General features: G+C 40.5%; 3 protein-coding genes and 1 long non-coding RNA gene across 7 annotated transcripts; 3 read left to right on the plus strand and 1 right to left on the minus strand.

Moving 5' to 3' along the window:
* Positions 1-74: 74 nt before the first annotated feature.
* Positions 75-2,352, plus strand: LOC134181972 (uncharacterized). The gene is made up of 3 exons (XR_009970234.1): positions 75-330; positions 1,988-2,101; positions 2,174-2,352. It is a non-coding gene; the product is annotated as an uncharacterized LOC134181972 (long non-coding RNA).
* A 148-nt stretch (positions 2,353-2,500) lies between these two features.
* LOC134181969 (glutamine synthetase-like) lies at positions 2,501-16,667 on the minus strand. Of its 3 annotated transcripts, XR_009970231.1 has the most exons (4): positions 16,560-16,649; positions 9,181-10,025; positions 8,212-8,275; positions 2,501-2,759 (listed from the first exon to the last, which is right to left on the minus strand). XR_009970231.1 is itself a non-coding variant. In XM_062649272.1 (2 exons), exon 2 carries the CDS (start codon positions 15,248-15,250, stop codon positions 13,931-13,933), a length of 1,320 nt encoding a protein of 439 aa, XP_062505256.1. In that variant the 5' UTR covers positions 16,560-16,667; the 3' UTR covers positions 13,610-13,930. The 3 variants fall into 3 exon arrangements, 1 of the variants encoding a protein (XP_062505256.1); XR_009970232.1 differs by lacking the exons at positions 2,501-2,759; positions 16,560-16,649 and adding an exon at positions 7,631-7,884 and having other exon boundaries at positions 9,181-9,492; XM_062649272.1 differs by lacking the exons at positions 2,501-2,759; positions 8,212-8,275; positions 9,181-10,025 and adding an exon at positions 13,610-15,250 and having other exon boundaries at positions 16,560-16,667.
* On the plus strand, positions 3,163-4,445 carry LOC134181971 (sentrin-specific protease 2-like). Of its 2 annotated transcripts, none has more exons than XR_009970233.1 (3): positions 3,163-3,526; positions 3,585-4,235; positions 4,295-4,445. XR_009970233.1 is itself a non-coding variant. In XM_062649274.1 (3 exons), exons 1-3 carry the CDS (start codon positions 3,340-3,342, stop codon positions 3,690-3,692), a joined length of 231 nt encoding a protein of 76 aa, XP_062505258.1. In that variant the 5' UTR covers positions 3,163-3,339; the 3' UTR covers positions 3,693-4,445. The 2 variants fall into 2 exon arrangements, 1 of the variants encoding a protein (XP_062505258.1); XM_062649274.1 differs by having other exon boundaries at positions 3,163-3,390; positions 3,455-3,526; positions 3,585-4,445.
* LOC134181970 (uncharacterized) lies at positions 10,226-12,378 on the plus strand. Its single transcript, XM_062649273.1, has one exon. It carries the CDS (start codon positions 10,226-10,228, stop codon positions 11,141-11,143), a length of 918 nt encoding a protein of 305 aa, XP_062505257.1. The 3' UTR covers positions 11,144-12,378.
* Positions 16,668-16,740: the final 73 nt, after the last annotated feature.

Here is a 16,740-nt window from a genome sequence, read left to right on the forward strand (position 1 = left end):
CCGGGGCGGGCGAATTTTTTTTTGGGCCGCGGTTTGGACTTAGCCTCTGGAGCGAACAGTGGGCTGGTAGTACGAGGCTCGCGGCGCGGCTCCTCCCATAGAGCATGTTTGGTAGCCGTTAGACATGTTGCAGTTTTAGTTTCTACAGAAACGACATGTCAATCTATTGCGCATTCTTTGAGTATTAACTACAACGCTTCTTTCAAATGGGGCCCCAGTGTTGAACTCGAAGTCATGTTCGCCTCACAAATCGACGTTTAAGAAAGCAATGGAATGAAAGAAGGCACAATCATCCGATTCGACGATTGCTTGAGAGCTAAATCTATTATGGTACGAGATGTAGTTACGTTTTCTTCTAGACTAATATTAATAATTAATTTATAATTTATAAACGCAATATATTTCTTCCATGTAATATGACATGATTAAGTAATGATTTAGAATTGCTAACACAAACAGTGGTTTAGGTAGGGTGTAATTTAGTCAGTTCTAATTAATGTCTTCCACAGATGATTATTAAGTTAAATAATTTCAATTAGCAGTAATCTGTGTTGCTCGCACATATCTACTTGAAGTACAGACTACATACAACTCAATTTTTGGTAATAAGATGAACATGACGATAATATTTATTAATTAAATACATATGACAACTTTTGACAGTCTTTAATTTAACTTATGACATGGGATCTGTACAACTTACCAATTATAGTACTCATGTTTCAAGATAATGTATTCATGAAGGTGTTTATTGTTGATGCTTCCTTTTAATAATTTGACAGTATAATAAATTGCAAGCATATTAGTTATTAGGTATTAATATGTACATACATACATACATACATACATTTTTGTTTTGTTACAAGAGCCCTTAGGGCCCAGGTTAGATACTGCTTGGACAGAACTACTCCAGAGAGAGGCAATTGTACGTTAGTTCCTTGCCCAAGGGAACTTATGTATGTGGCTCTCCTGCACTTGAACTTCTGACCCAAACATCCGGATGTTTCCAATCTCCAGCTGCACACTCTAACCAATTGAGCTGCATACATTTTTTGGCCCAGGTTTGATACTGCAAGGACAATCTAAACTCAGTTACTATATGTCATCATGTTCTTCTTCATCTTTGCTGCCTGCGAGTGCTGCTGCTGCTATTGCTGCTGCTGCTGCTATTGCTGCTGCTGCAGTCACTCCATCATGTCACCAGGTACGTCCCACTGCTGCTGCTGCAGTCACTCCATCATGTCACCAGGTACGTCCCACTCGCTGCAGTTCACACTTTATACTTCACACTTCACACTTGCTAGACAGAACTGACACTCCGGAGAGTGAGGCAATTGTATATTAGTTCCTTGCCCAAGGGAATTTATGTATGTGGCCCTCCCGCACTCAAACTCTAACCCAAAGGTCCTGGATGTTGCCAATCTTTAACTGCACACTCTAACCAATTGACCCACATACATACATACATACATACATATGTACATACATATATACATTATACAACCAAATGAATTGGTACAGTTACAGTAATGGCCAGCTATGGCATGATTTTCTTAAGCAAGAAACTAACACACAATTGCTTCTCTCGACTCAAGAGTATAAATGAGTACCTGGTCTTTGACTGGGGATGGACAAGACCGCTGGCTTGGCAGTAACATCATGCAGCACGGGTACGTGTGGGCTTGAGGTCCAGTCCCAAGGCTCTGCCAAAGTCAGTGCACTTGGAAGCTCTGGCCAAGCATCATAGGGTTCATCAGCATGGCCTGAAACTTCGATTAGGGAAGGAGGCCCACCTAGAAATAGGAAAGGCTGAAGGGCACATCCATTTGTCGATTTTGTCTAGTGTGTGTGTGTGTGTGTGTGTGTGTGTGTGTGTGTGTGTGTGTGTGTGTGTGTGTGTGTGTGTGTGTGTGTGTGTTGGACAGTGTACTTGTATGCATATAAATATGTAAGCTACAAATAGTCTAGTACAATTTTTTCTTTACAGTGTGCTGATGGTTTGAGGGTAAACAAGGGAATATACAGCTAACAAAAGCTAGGTCTCAGTTGGATGAGGCTACAGATATCATGTATGTGCATATGTGCATGGTAGCTGACATAGGTAATAGTTGTCCTACCTATATTTATCTTGTAATGTTTTGGTTTGTTGACTACAGCTTGTTGTATGTTTTAGGAAGTGGCTGCATCACAACTCGTACTTTACTTTTGTGTGTGGCCATGCAAGCACCACAGATATGAACAAAGACAACAAGACTGTTGTAGTATTTGACAAGAACAAAGATGGATTCATGCATGTTGCAATAACTAGTATATATCTATAATCAGAAATAATTATAAACGATAGTCAAATCATAGATTGTTCTTGTTCTGTAATGGTGCTAAACTGCAATTGGTTATATTTTATATATAACAGACCATTTCTAATTACTGCATAGCATTAGGATTTCATACCAGTTGATTTTCGCTCAGTTAGTGTAATAAATGAAAAGGTGAAAACGAAATGTACTGTATATCATCAGAACGGATTCCGAGGCTGTTCATGAAGCGCTGCGATCACGTGTCAGTTCGCGCGCGAATTACGCTCTGAATTAATTAGCTCCCTGCACGTCAGTTCAGTGAAGCCGCTGAAGTATCCTAGTCACTTCCGTGTTTACAATTTGAATGGACGAGGAATCTGATCTTTGCGCTGTGCGCCTACCTGAAGACCTTCAATGTCTAGAAGAACACAGATGGCTTAGTGATGATGTAAGACCTGTCTCCTAGTAAAATAAACACAAAACCTTCAGAACGTTAATAAATTGCAAATTTAAAATTTTCTACTAATTCAATATTTGATAAAGTGGTTGCATATTGTCATAATTCTAATTAATTTTCTGTAGGTTATTCGGCAATATCTAGAGCTTGTTCGAAGCACTATCCCTTGCAAAGAGAAGGTGATTGTTTTATGTGTAAAAACAATTTAGTAGAAGTGCTTTATATACTAAAGAAAACAGTAATTATCATATTAGTCTGTCTCCTGTTTGTCAGGCTTTCCTTTAGTTGTGTGTGTGTGTGTGTGTGTGTGTGTGTGTGTGTGTGTGTGTGTGTGTGTGTGTGTGTGCGCGCGCGCAATTGGCAGTCTCCCAAAACCATACTGGATACACCAAATCAAAGTTTAAGAAAGTATATGTGTGCAGGCATGTATATGAATGTTATCATGCATGTGCCTGTGTCCGTGCATGTCAGTCTGCAGTTTATTAGAAATAACTGTAGTACAGTAGTATATCTAATGCAAAAGAAGATGCAAATCTTGAAATAGCCTATGTTCACTTCTAGATTGAACTGGTTGATAGCCTCTTCATGGAAAAGTACAAGTTGTGTGGATATGATGGTGTGAGTAACTGGAAAAAGGTGAAAGAGCACAATCTCCTCAAATGAAAATAAGCTTGAGATTGACAATGATATTTCATTACAGCAATGGACATTGTCAGACAATGAAAAGCTTCTATTTGTTATCAATGACAACTCTAACCACTGGACACTTATGGTACATTTGAACTGTGACAACCGTTTTGATCTACAATTACTAAATATCATACTCACAGGTTGGTGAACCCAAGAAGAAAACTATGATGTACTATGACTCATTGGGTGGCAATGGAAAATCGTACTTTGAAATTATACAGTATGGAGTAACACATGACTCAATATAACCCATTTACTCAATGTAGAGAAAATATAATCTCTTCTAATATTCCAGTTGTAACTTGACATTTGTAACATAGCAGAAATCTACGTTTCTTAGATTGTTACACCATGATGCAATAGTTACATATTGCTTGTGAACAATAGGAACTTCCTAATGAAGCGCTTTGAGAGCTATGGTTGGAGTCATCAAGTAGCTGAAGTAAGTTATTTGAAAGACGATCGCTAAAGTACATGACTACAACAGCACTTTTACAATTTAAATCCCATAAGCAGCTAATAAAGTAGAAGTTAGTAAGTTATGTGTCAATTACCATACTACCAGTTAAAGCTAATCTACACGAAGAGACAATTAGTAGTAAGGTCATGTCATGTAAGAAATTTGTTAGCTGAGCCGGTCACGATAAAATAATAGTATTATGTCACCACCATCACACACTTTATCTATTATCTAGAATATTCCACATCAATTCAATGGTTACGATTGTGGCGTATTTCTTTGTGAATATGCTCGCTGTGTAATGCTGCAAAAACCAATGGATTTTTCTCAGGTACTCAATGACTATTTTGCCGATACAATGAATTACTAAAAATATCAACCGTTTGCTAGGACTCCATGCCTCATATCAGAAAGAGGATAACAGCAGAATTAGAGTCAGGTACTTTGCTGTTTGATAAAGTAACAACCACTGCACACAACACAGTCAGTATGAAGTCAGAGATAGAGTCAGAGGTAGATGAAGAAGGCGATGATAATTCCAGTCCTATTACATCCTTCTTGAGCATTCATCCATCCTCTATTGTGTCATGGGAAAATTTACCCTACCAATTGCAGCTTGTTCTTCCTAAAAATTTCACTTACATGATTGAACAACTGCAGGAATGTCAGCCAAGAGACTTCATGGGCGCTCCAAATGCACCCTTTAAAATTGCTTTTCGTACAAGTGCCACCACTGAGGCTGAGGTAAAGAACAGGCTCTCAGCAATGATGACTCGCAGTCAATGCACTTACAGAGTCAGAAGAACATACAAGCCGACAATGAAACGGGTAAAATACAAAGTAGACTTGATATGCCAACACAAACGTAAGCCCCTCACAAAACAGCAACTAGCAACAAGGTCATCACACTCAAGTCATCAAACTTTGGTCCATGGAATAAGAAAGAAGAAAACAGACTGCCCATCGACTATGACAATAGTCCTACAAAATCCAACAAAGAAAGTACTACGAACCAGTAGCAGTCCTGATGACATCTGTTCCCATGCCACAAAAATAAAGCTTGATTTTGACCACAATCACCCAATTTGTGGTGCTCATTTCCTCAGTTTTTGCCCCATCAAAGAAGAAACAAAAGAATCATTTTTTCAATTATTTGACGAAGGGCATTCTGCAGCAACTGCATTCCACACTTACGAGTCAAGGCTACTGCAAACATCATTTATTGGCAACACCTCGCAGGCAGATTTGGCAAACAGAGCCATCAACCCGTCACGTCAAGATGTCAGTCGCCTGTACAGTGACTGGAGAAGAAGTGAAATGGGACCTGAAAATGGTCAATTGATGTTTGAGAAACTACAAGCTGAAGTGGACCAATACAATATACAATGGGGTAGTCTAGGAGGAAAAGCAATATTGCAACCCTTTCAGGCAACAACATATGAATCAACTGACAGTGAAATCACAGACTCAGAAGTAGACACAAAACTACCCTCAAAGAAAAGAAGAAAACTAGACGCCGTTCACCAGCCTATGGTCCTAGCTATCTGCACACCTCTGATGTCGAGGGCTCACGAAATGGTTCGACAGGCAGGAGAAATGATATTCTGTGACTCCACGTCAACACTGGATCGTTTTAATAACTCAATGTTTCTTCTCTCCTGTAGTTATGCTTGTTGTTCAGTTCCCTTGGGAGTAATGATCGTTTCAGATGAACGTCAACAAACAATACAGTGTGGATTTCAGAAACTGCTGAGCATCCTACCTAGCAATGCATTTTTCGGCAGAGGTGTAGTTACAGGTCCAAGCTTGGTAATGACTGATGATAGCACAGTTGAACGAGAAGCTATCAAGTCTACCTGGAGTGGAGCACAACTTCTTTTGTGCATATTCCACTTCTTGCAAAGACGATGGACTTGGCTGCATGACGGCAAGAACAAAATAGCACACAAAGATAGAATCGATCTAATGCACATCATCAAGTCAATGGTCTATGCCAAATCAGAACTCGAACTGAATACTATCTATGCTGGCTTGAACACACACAAAGTTGGAAATAAATACCCAAAATTTATTAATCATGTCAGATCTCTGTGGCCAAAAAGAATCGAATGGGCTACCTGTTTTAGAAATACTCTTATGATTCGTGGAAACAACACAAGTAATTATGCTGAAGCTGGAATCAAGATTATAAAGGAGCAAGTCTTCGTAAGGACTAAAGCATATAATGTCATTGAAATGTTTGGCTTCATTACAAATTCTATGGAACATTACTACCAACGAAAACTGCTAGCTGTGTCAAACAACAGACTTGACTACTTTGTCTCACAAAAGTTTTTAGGCAAAGGTGCCACAAGAGTGCAACAGAATACAATTGAATGCCTTGGGAATGCAACTTTCAAGGTCCAAAGTACTCATCGTCTAAAGGGAGATGAGCAGAAGTTTTATGAAGTTGACATGCATCTTGGAACATGCAGTTGTGCAAAGGGAAGTGACGGTTCCCCTTGTGTTCACCAGTCTGCAGTAGTTTTAAAATACAAAATACAGTCAGTGAATTGCTTCCCATCTTTAAGCCCAATAGCAAAACAAGAAGTTGCAACACTTGCACTTGGAAGCAAGGCAGATGCTGACATAGATTTTTATGTCTCACTGCATCAAGAAAACTATGAACAGACTACAGCTACAATCTGCAACCAAAGTGAAAGCCTCAGTTCTGTTGTACAACGAGTAACAACAAAGTTTGAAGATGCTAATGCCGAAGAAAAGCTGAAGACTTCCGACCAGTTCATAGACATATCTCTTACAACCTTGAAAAAAAGATTGCAAGCAGTAATGGACAGCATTAGCGCAAAACTTGACAGTAAAGATCCACAGTTTCAAGAAGGCATAAAAAAATTTGTGTCAAGATATGAGAGTATGCAAAATCCTCAGTCCATGGCAAGACTCGCCAGTGCATTCCATCAGTTTGGCTGGGTTATTGGTGGGTATTCTACCATTAAGAAGAATGGTTCGATTATGCGACGTGGCAGGCGAATCCCTGTGCAAGCAACAGCATCTGGTAGAAGAAAATATGGACCTACAGGAAAATCAAAGGCTTATAGTGGACGTCCCCTAAATGCTGTTTCATTGAAATCAAAAGCTAATGTAGCACGAGATCGATACACACTACCTGTCAGAAAGCAAAATAAATGTAAAGGAAAGCGTCAGCATTCACTGACAGCAAGTGTAAAACTTGGACAGCAGAATGCCGGAAAGTGGTGACAGCCTATAACAATATCAATTGTTCGAGCACTAAGCACAGTATTTGCAAGTGCACTATAATCCCTGTTGAGTATTGCAACAGTTATAAGTGATCATACTGACTGGTTTGCCGCAGCAGACACATTCATAGCTATGATTGCCTTTCGTTGAGTTTGTTTTGATTGCCATTCATTGTAACTACTATTGATTTAGTAGCAAATTATTACCAAAAAGGGTGATATAGATAAGTGTACGTAAGTTGTATGCAAATAGTCTATAAGTGAAGATTGAGTTTTAATGAATATGATAGACAGTGTTACTATAATTCTAGTGTTCAGAACACACATTAATGTTCATTCATTGTAAAGACCACAACATGAAAATCAATGTAGACGAAAGATCAATTTCAAGTTAAAGAGGCCACTATCATAATTAATTAAGTTAGGCAATAGACCTGCTGTCACAATGTCAAATGCAATGAATATGGACCATAATTTTTGACTTCAATGTATGTCAGTTAATATAAATAGGAATGGAACATAAAACATACAGTTTTACATAAAATCACCCTCATTTTGAAACCAAGATAACATCAGTAGATGCATATCTGGCACATATGGCATCTAGCATGGTTCTCAAATACACTGAAAGAGTTCTTTGCAATCATCAATAAGTAGCACCAGCATTATACATTCTTTGATCTCCAGCAACAGACATATATGTCAAATGACTACCAAACAGAGCTACAGATACACAATGTAATAATTATACAAATTCCTAGTAAAATTACGGTACCTATACAATAATCTAGTGCTACATGGAAATCATGCATGCAGTTACACTTGCATAGAGGCTAGTCTTGTGTACCCAGACCCTCTTCCTTTTTGATGCCTAGACGGCAAGAAAGGACTCTGAAAGTCTTTCCGCCAACCAAAAGTCAAAAACAGAAGGGCTGGCTACGTGAGACTACATACAAAGCATAAAGGCAATCAAACATGCATGCAAAAGTAGTATTTGTATTGATATCTGCTTTAGAACACGTGTGTTCTTACTGATAGCAGCTGTCCTACCTGTCGATGAGAGCATCTATGAAAAACATGGTGAGGAGTTGGCAGCTAGAAGTTACTGGATGACCTGCAAGCAGAGATATAAATATATATATACATATATATATACCGGTAGATACGTATATATATATATATATATATATATATATATATATATATATATATATATATATATATATATTATAGCCAGTCTCTCTAATATATTAAAATCATTCTTGTGTTATATTGCCATGATCGAATTAAAAGTTGTTGGTGCTGATGGCCTTGCTAACAGTAGTTCCTGTTGATATTATATATATATATATATATATATATATATATATATATATATATATATATATATATAAGTCACATGTCGTACTGTCGCTGCAGATTGACAGTCACACTACTGGTGGTTCTGGTAATCTTGAGATTTGGATAGAGTGCAAGTAAGTATTGTTAATTTTAATTAAGTGGCTGGACTTCATTGCAGGTCATTACAACCAACAGCTAGCACTTGGAGACAATGACGCTTCTAAGATCTAATTAAATAATTCATAAATTCATCATCAACAATGACATGTCTTCTGTATAGATAACCATGATGATCTAAACACATCTGAAGTAGAATTTGCTTCGAATGCTCGCAATGACTTTACTGATCAGACTGATATGTAATGTGACATGTTCAGTGATAGAATGTCATTGTAATAATACCCTTCATGTAGATATGTGCGAGCAACACAGATTACTGCTAATTGAAATTATTTAACTTAAGTTATTAATATAATTACAGTAGTATTTATTCAAGCATCTGTGGAGGACACTAATTAGAACTGACTAAATTACACCCTACCTAAACCACTGTTTGTGTTAGCAATTCTAAATCATTACTTAATCATGTCATATTACATGGAAGAAATATATTGCGTTTATAAATTATAAATTAATTATTAATATTAGTCTAGAAGAAAACGTAACTACATCACGTACCATAATAGATTTAGCTCTCAAGCAATCGTCGAATCAGATGATTGTGCCTTCTTTTATTCCATTGCTTTCTTAAACGTCGATTTGTGAGGCGAACATGACTTCGAGTTCAACACTGGGGCCCCATTTGAAAGAAGTGTTGTAGTTAATACTCAAAGAATGCGCAATAGATCGACATGTCGTTTCTGTAGAAACTAAAACTGCAACATGTCTAACGGCTACCAAACATGCTCTATGGGAGGAGCCGCGCCGCGAGCCTCGTACTACCAGCCCACTGTTCGCTCCAGAGGCTAAGTCCAAACCGCGGCCAAAAAAAAATTCGCCCGGGGCGGTCAGCTTGGTTACAGCGGACATGTTATCAACATGGCTCAAGACGTTCAATCGATAGTAACTACTTTACCTAGCCTTGCTTCTTCAATAAGTGTTGTTGTAGTACGACGTCGTTTTAGTACGGGTTCTCACAAAGACTTTCGCGTCAAACGCGAAAAGGTGTGGAGAGCTTTGTCTTGGTTAAAGAAAAACAACCGTTACTACACTAATATCGAAATTGATGTCAATACTGTAGCAAGCCTACCTGAAGACGGTGCATGAACTGCCCGGTCTGCGTGTGATTGAAAATGACAGTTTGTTTTCTGCTACATCTACAGATAATCAGACTATAGTTGGAAGTGAAAGCGAAGAAGATTTCGAACTACCCACTTACCTCACTGTACTTCCGGCGGCAAGAATTCAGCGTCCAGAGAAAAATGCTATCAGCAGGGCAGTCGAGTTACGTGGCAGTAAAGATAGCCAGAAAGCCAACGATGTTCATTTCGTCAACTTGACTTGTGTTGATTGGCCCAACATTTCTAAAGATCCAGTTGATGAGTTTAAGTCCGAAGGCTACTTTACTCGTGCTTTTCCGACGCTCTTTCCGACCAGCGTGGGAGAATTTCTTGCTTCACGTCAACGAAGTGTAAAACTGGGCCAGTACTTCAAGCACTTGATGCGACACTACGATGGTCGGTTCGCACAACATCCTCGATTTCGATAATTTGCATTGAATACCATGATGCGGTGGAGAGCGCTCGAAACTGGTCGAATCTATGTGCGTCAAAATCTTGGTGATGCTCAGATTTTGGTGCAACAACTGAGAACAATGGCCAGCAGTGATGACTGGTCACTAGCCAACCGTGTCATTCGATTTGGTCGAACACTACATGGTACCAGACAGTATTGGGCGACACAACGAGCCAACTTACGCGTCATGCAAGAAACTTTAGGAATGCCCACGGTTTTGTTTACTCTCAGCGCAGCAGACCTACACTGGCCCGAGCTCTATGATCTGTTAAAGTATTACAAGCCTTCAGCAGATATGACTAAGATCAGCGAGAAAAGCAAAGCTATGTCAGAGAATCCCCATCTAACGGACTGGTTTTTTCTCACACGAGCTAAATCATTTCTCTCGTACTTTTTTGTTAATTGCCTTGGCTTTAAAGACTACTGGGCTCGAATTGAATACCAACATCGAGGCAGTCCACATGTACACGGAATGGGTTGGATCAAAGACTCGCCTGACGTAGAAGATACAAGGCAAGAAGAAGGCTCTAAACATTGTGATGATAACTTACAACAACATGCTCAAGTTAGTGAGGCTGACGGTCGTGAAAAACGTTTTACTGAAGTTATACAGTTCTGCGACAAAATCGTGAGTACATGGAATCCTTCTCTGGATGAGAATGGTACCGGTAACAATCCACACCCTCAAGTTAATCCAGCTAGTTACCGTTATAGCGACAAGGTAGGACACGAAGCATCAGACTACGCTGAACTGATTGTTACAGTTCAACGTCACGCTCATTGTTCACCATTTTACTGTCTCTCGAAAACCCAGAAAGGCGAATGGCAATGCAGGTTTGGATTTCCTAAACAGTTGCAAGATCAAACAACTATAGTCTTCAATGAGTATGGGAACCAGAACTTCTGACGAAACAGAACGACCCATATGTAAACAGCCACAATCCAATGCAGCTGCAAGGCTGGAGAGCTAACGTGGATATGCAAGTGTGTCTAAATGCTAGACGCGTAGCTGAGTACTGCGCAAAGTATGCGACCAAGCCCGAGAGCAGGTCGGTACCGATGCGAGAGGCCTTCTAAGTTGGTTGTTGACAGCGTTAACAATGATGTCAATATCAAGAAAGTCGTGCAGAAGTTACTCACAATGTCAGTCGCTGACCACGACTTTTCAGCTCAAGAAGCGTGCCATCTCTTGACCGGCGAACAGTTAGTTACATGTTCACGGTCTTTTATCGTGACCTCTCTCGATGGTGGAAGAGAAGTAGACCAGGACACTGCACAACAGGATGAAGGAGATGTGGCAACCCATCCATCGCTGTTAGATATGTACATGAACCGTCCACGTAATCAACATTTTGAGGTCATGTGCTCTATGGATTTTGCAGCCGGCTATCGGATAACAGTGTTTGAAATTCCCACTCGTCTACTCGCCAATGGCTAGTCCTAATCAAAGTTGGCGAGTAGAAAGTAGCTGTCCACTCGCCAGAGAAGCAGGTAGGCATGTTGGAATTGTAGTCAGGAGGTGTTGAGTTACCTATCCTGTAGGGCTAATGTGTACATAAGTATTGAAATCTGCATGTTGGCTGTCAGAATCATATCTATCTAAATTGTCCATTTATATTGTGTTGTGGGAAAGGATAGTTACATAGAACTGGTGCTGAAACGCAATCTCATTTACACTTGTGTGTACAACTAAAATGCCACCACAAACAGATGACTGAAAGAATTCATTCTTACTAAAAATTAGTATGGTATTGCTGTGATGGAAGAGTACACAAAGAATGTGACTGCAAACCTGCAAACCTTCCTTGTGAAACCAGACATGCCTAGTGATGTTTTCTGAGTCCGTGTACCACACTCTTGTCATCTAGGCCTAAATGCTATTACCTATCTGTCTTTGTTATGATACGTTCAAATTCACCTCTAGGTTTAATTCTTCCAATGCAATATCATGATTATGTTGTATAGCCGCCTTTCAGAAATCATCTAGTCATCTACAATATGCAGGGAGATGTAAGGGAGTAGATAGTTTCATAGCCAAATGTTGGTGGCAAATTCAATCTAGTATGCAGTCCACATGCACATGGATTTTACAGCATGGCTCAAGAATCTAAATATTGTAGGTGTACATGAATCTATATAAAACAGTGGTATAGAGCTTTTACTAAGCATGGTTAGGCTAGGTTAGTCTAATAGATCATGATGGAAATGTGAATGTCATTGTCAGTTCCAAATTCTTCTTTCGCGTGTGGGCACCACCCCGTTTCCGCTCCTTGCGCGCGTTAAGAGGGGCTGTGCAAGAGACTAGGCACATGCATGCGCATGCGTAAAGTATATGCAACAGTCGGGTTTTGCTTTTTGCCACTTTGACTATGTAAATGCTGCCCGAATCAATGCGTCTGCAAGTTACTATGGTATCTAGCAGCAGCTCTCTTTTCCTGATCCTTTACTAGATACAACTAGAAAACAACGTATTCTAGATGTTGTTTTGAAATTTCACTCTGCAGCTGCATGTATAGTACGTGCTCGCTCCCACAGGTAGGAATGCAATGAGCACCCATTATTATTTTATAAACTAAGGTTACACACATGAGATCAGGAAAAGCAAATGAAGAGAAAGAGTACGTAACGTCACTGTCAGACAATACTAGGACAGCAGGACTCTGAGAACATTAGTTGAACTGTTGCTTCATGTAGTCCACCAACAGCTGCTGATCTTGCAGAAAGCAGTGTAGTAAGACAAGTGCAGTTTTGGTTGCCTTACCATCCTAAATGTGTCACCACATTGACTGCATGCTGACTGCCATTGTTACTAGCTGCATGACGTTGTGTACGTTGTGTTGTTACTTGTCATTACTTCTGCATCTGTAGGAGACCGTTTTCTAGACAAAGCATTTCCTGTTCTCCAGCACATTCTTTGTCACCAGCCTAGAAATAAAGCCCTAAAATGATACTGGCAAGTCGACTTTATCCGCAACATTGACCACAGCTCTTTGATTCTTGAAACTTAATCACGCAGTCACACAATGCACACGAGCAACAGCAGCAGCTTTGCGTTCACATCCTCGTAGACCACGTCTTTCTCTTGTGCACTTATTTCTACACCCAGACGTCACATGCATGCATACACTAGCTCGATCGCCCTTTCGGTAGGCAGCAAACAAGGCGCACAACGTGGTTATAATACAGCAAAAGACTACAATGGTAACTAAACCTATACTTTGTCGGCTTTTGGATCGGCTATGTGAGTGTGGCTCGTCACAGTTGCCATAATCGTCTCTTGAGGAAGCCATTTTATTCTAGGCGTGGCAGGCAACCTGCGCACAAAACACGGTTTCTACACTAAAGCATGCGCATAAATCTTGACCCGTGCTCCTTCAACTGAGTAGTTTGAATGAGCATTCATACATCTGTTTACATAGATTGGTATGTACGTACCAAGAGATCATATATCATGATACAGTGTGTAGATTTGTTAGCAGCTGATTTCTTGCATTGACGTGAACTGCCTTCAGATTTCTCAGACTAAAGCATCTCACAATATTTATGATCATTTAATAGACCACATGATTAGCACTGGTGTAATGACTTAATTAGTTTGCATTTCTGTGAATTTATCATTCTTAGTGACTGAATACTTGACGATGTCACACAAATATACAACTATTTCATTGCCTCAATTCTTGTTTTGTTCAGTTCAGCAGTCTAGAGTGTGTGTACATTCCCATTCTGTAAGATGCCGCATGTAGCTCAGCCATTCTTGTTCCTTCCGTGTTGTTAGGGCATCCATGCAATCCACTCCTAATGCTTCATAGAGTACGCGATTCTTTTTCAGCTCTCTGATTGCATCCAAAAGGTTCTGTGGAAGGTACTCTGCCCCTTCTGGTTCTCCCTTGTATCCATCTCCATCACATCGACGACCAGGATCAAGCTTCCTCTCTATACCATCAATACCAGCAGCAATAACGGCTGCCTGATAAAGATATGCATTGACTGCACCATCAGCAAGACGTATCTCAAATCGACCAGGACCAGGGATCCTTATCATGTGAGAGCGATTGTCGCCTGTGTAGGTAATTCGGTTGGGGCACCATCCTGCGGCTACCAGTCGTTTGTAACTATTAACTGTTGGACACAGAATAGCACACAAGGCCTTGGCATTGTGAAGAACTCCAGCAAGGAAATAGTATGCTGTCTGTGACAAACCGAGCTCTCCCGACTGATCCAAGAAAATGTTTTTGTCTCCTTCCCAGATCGAGACGTGCACGTGCAGCCCATTGCCAGACTTGGCTTCAAATGGTTTGGGCATGAAGGTGATACGAACACCTTCCTCTTCAGAAATGCTCTGGCAGACGTATTTGAAGAACACGTGGCGATCGGCCATTGTCATGGCATCAGTGTAATGACAATTTATCTCGTATTGACCGCTGCCACTCTCGTGGTCTATCTGGTATGGATGCCATTGAAGCTGATCGATGACATCACAAATCCGAGTCAGAACCTTTGAGCTTCTCATCAGACTATCAGTTCGAAAGCAAGAGCCGTAACCCGGACGTTCATCCAACTTGTCAGCCACATCCCTTCCATCCTTGTTCACCAAGTAGAACTCAAATTCGAGTCCACACTTGAGTACCCAGTTTTTCCCCAGTTTTGACAGCCGCTCTATCTGTCGTTTCAGAGCAAGACGAGGTGACTCCTCAAACAGCACACCTGCAGAACTATACAGATCACACATCACCCACGCAAACTCAGGCTTCCAGGGCAATTGAATGAGCGTCGTCAAGTCAGGAACAACTATCATATCGGGATTGGCAGCAGACTGTCTGAATACTATTTGACCAAAACGACCTCCATCCTCTGCCAGCTTATTGACAGCCGATTTAGGGACGAGTTTACCTCGATGAACGCCAAGAATATCGATGTATGCAAATAGAATGTAGTGAATACCCCGTTGACCAGCAAATGTTTCCAGATCTTGTGGACCTAGTTGTTTGTTGGGTTGCCACTTGCTAGCCATCTAGACAGGTAACAATGCAACTTCTTACACATTAACAGAAACCTTGTGTGCACCCCAGTGGCAAATTCAGAAATATTCAAGGAGAGGGACAGGTCACAGGTTTTAGAAAAATTCCATCTGTATTGTCTTATTAATATTACTACTGTACCTATTCTATGACCACTTGAAGGAACTACGGCAACATTAGGACTGAAGGACCTGTTTCCAAAGTAGCAGGACCTTTCCCGAAAACAATTGTACTACATTACAGCACATCTACTACAGTGTTTGGAGAAAAGAAACTGCAGCAATGTAGGATGTAAAGTTGTATTTGCATTTATGGAGCTATCATGGTATGTGCATTACAATCCTACGTTGTTTTCCTCTCACTGTGCCTACAGCCTTACCATGCATGTTCCAGGCGTCAAACCTCTATCACATTCATTTCTAAAATGTTTTTGTACTTGTTTTCATTCGTTTTTCTATATTGTGTAACAACAGTTATATTTGATGTCAACCATTGCTAACTTACCATAAAGATATGAGGTCAAGGCCACAAAATGTACTCCAGACATTGCATGTATGCAGGAGACAATACACTAATGGAACACTGTCAGAGATGTCTCTAGCGTGCTGCTTGCAAATGAAGAAACACTAGAACTTGTTTGCATGAAGCATGCACCTGTGTTTGTACACTTGCATCAAAAACACAGTAGAGTACGCATACTGCTAAGAAATAACAAGCCAACTTTCTAACAAAAGTGATCTTTTTCTTCCTGGACGCGTATATCACCTAGCTAATTAGCTAATTAGTAGTAATTGGCGGCATCCCACTCAATTTGTCTAAAACAGAGACGTCTCTATCTACACAGGCCTGATCTTCACGACTCTACCCCACTGTAGTCCTACCGCATGCGCGTCTAGGTTAGAATCACCTGTCACTCTAAACCTAGTTTCGCGCGACGGAAGTCAAAAAGGGCGCGAGGCTGGCTGCGCGAGACTAATATACACCCGACTATCTAATTAAAATATTCATGTGGATCACCCCACCTTATTCAATAGGATTTGAACAATACAACAGGAAGCTCTTGACGTGCCGCGTGAGCATTCCGTTCATTCATTTCTTTCCTAACTACATCTGACTATACCGTCTACAGTGCACGTCCACGCACAGCTTGACCCTGCTGTTTGCTACGTCTAGCTAAGTCTAAGCTAAAAATCAGCTCGTGAAAGGCAGTTTACGGTAGATCTCAAATTGCAGTGTCCACGAATACTTCAACTAAATAATTACAGCTCCTAGTTCGTGCTTTACGCTAGTAAACAGGCCTACCTTAAAATGGTTTTCGTTTGAATAGGTGTACAACAGAGTTCTTCAACGATCTTTTCACTGGTTGTGGCTAGACTCGAGCCAGTCTCTCCCCGCCTTCGTCATTCCCCGGATTGTCAATCCTGAGACTGGTTTCAGACCGCCTTCTTCCGGTGCAATTAACTTTGAAGAGGTCATACGTTCT

Source organism: Corticium candelabrum, chromosome 7, assembly GCF_963422355.1.
Source record: "Corticium candelabrum chromosome 7, ooCorCand1.1, whole genome shotgun sequence".
In the NCBI taxonomy this organism is placed as follows: domain Eukaryota; kingdom Metazoa; phylum Porifera; class Homoscleromorpha; order Homosclerophorida; family Plakinidae; genus Corticium; species Corticium candelabrum.

Bases quoted from the DNA above. Each gene is read 5' to 3' on its own strand.
- LOC134181970 (XM_062649273.1), top strand. From the start codon at position 10,226: ATGATGCGGTGGAGAGCGCTCGAAACTGGTCGAATCTATGTGCGTCAA.
- LOC134181969 (XM_062649272.1), bottom strand. From the start codon at position 15,250: ATGGCTAGCAAGTGGCAACCCAACAAACAACTAGGTCCACAAGATCTG.
- LOC134181971 (XM_062649274.1), top strand. From the start codon at position 3,340: ATGGAAAAGTACAAGTTGTGTGGATATGATGGTGTGAGTAACTGGAAA. The intron at 3,391-3,454 runs GTGAAAGAGCAC...ATTTCATTACAG, and splicing joins GTGTGAGTAACTGGAAAAAG to CAATGGACATTGTCAGACAA. The intron at 3,527-3,584 runs GTACATTTGAAC...TCATACTCACAG, and splicing joins CTAACCACTGGACACTTATG to GTTGGTGAACCCAAGAAGAA.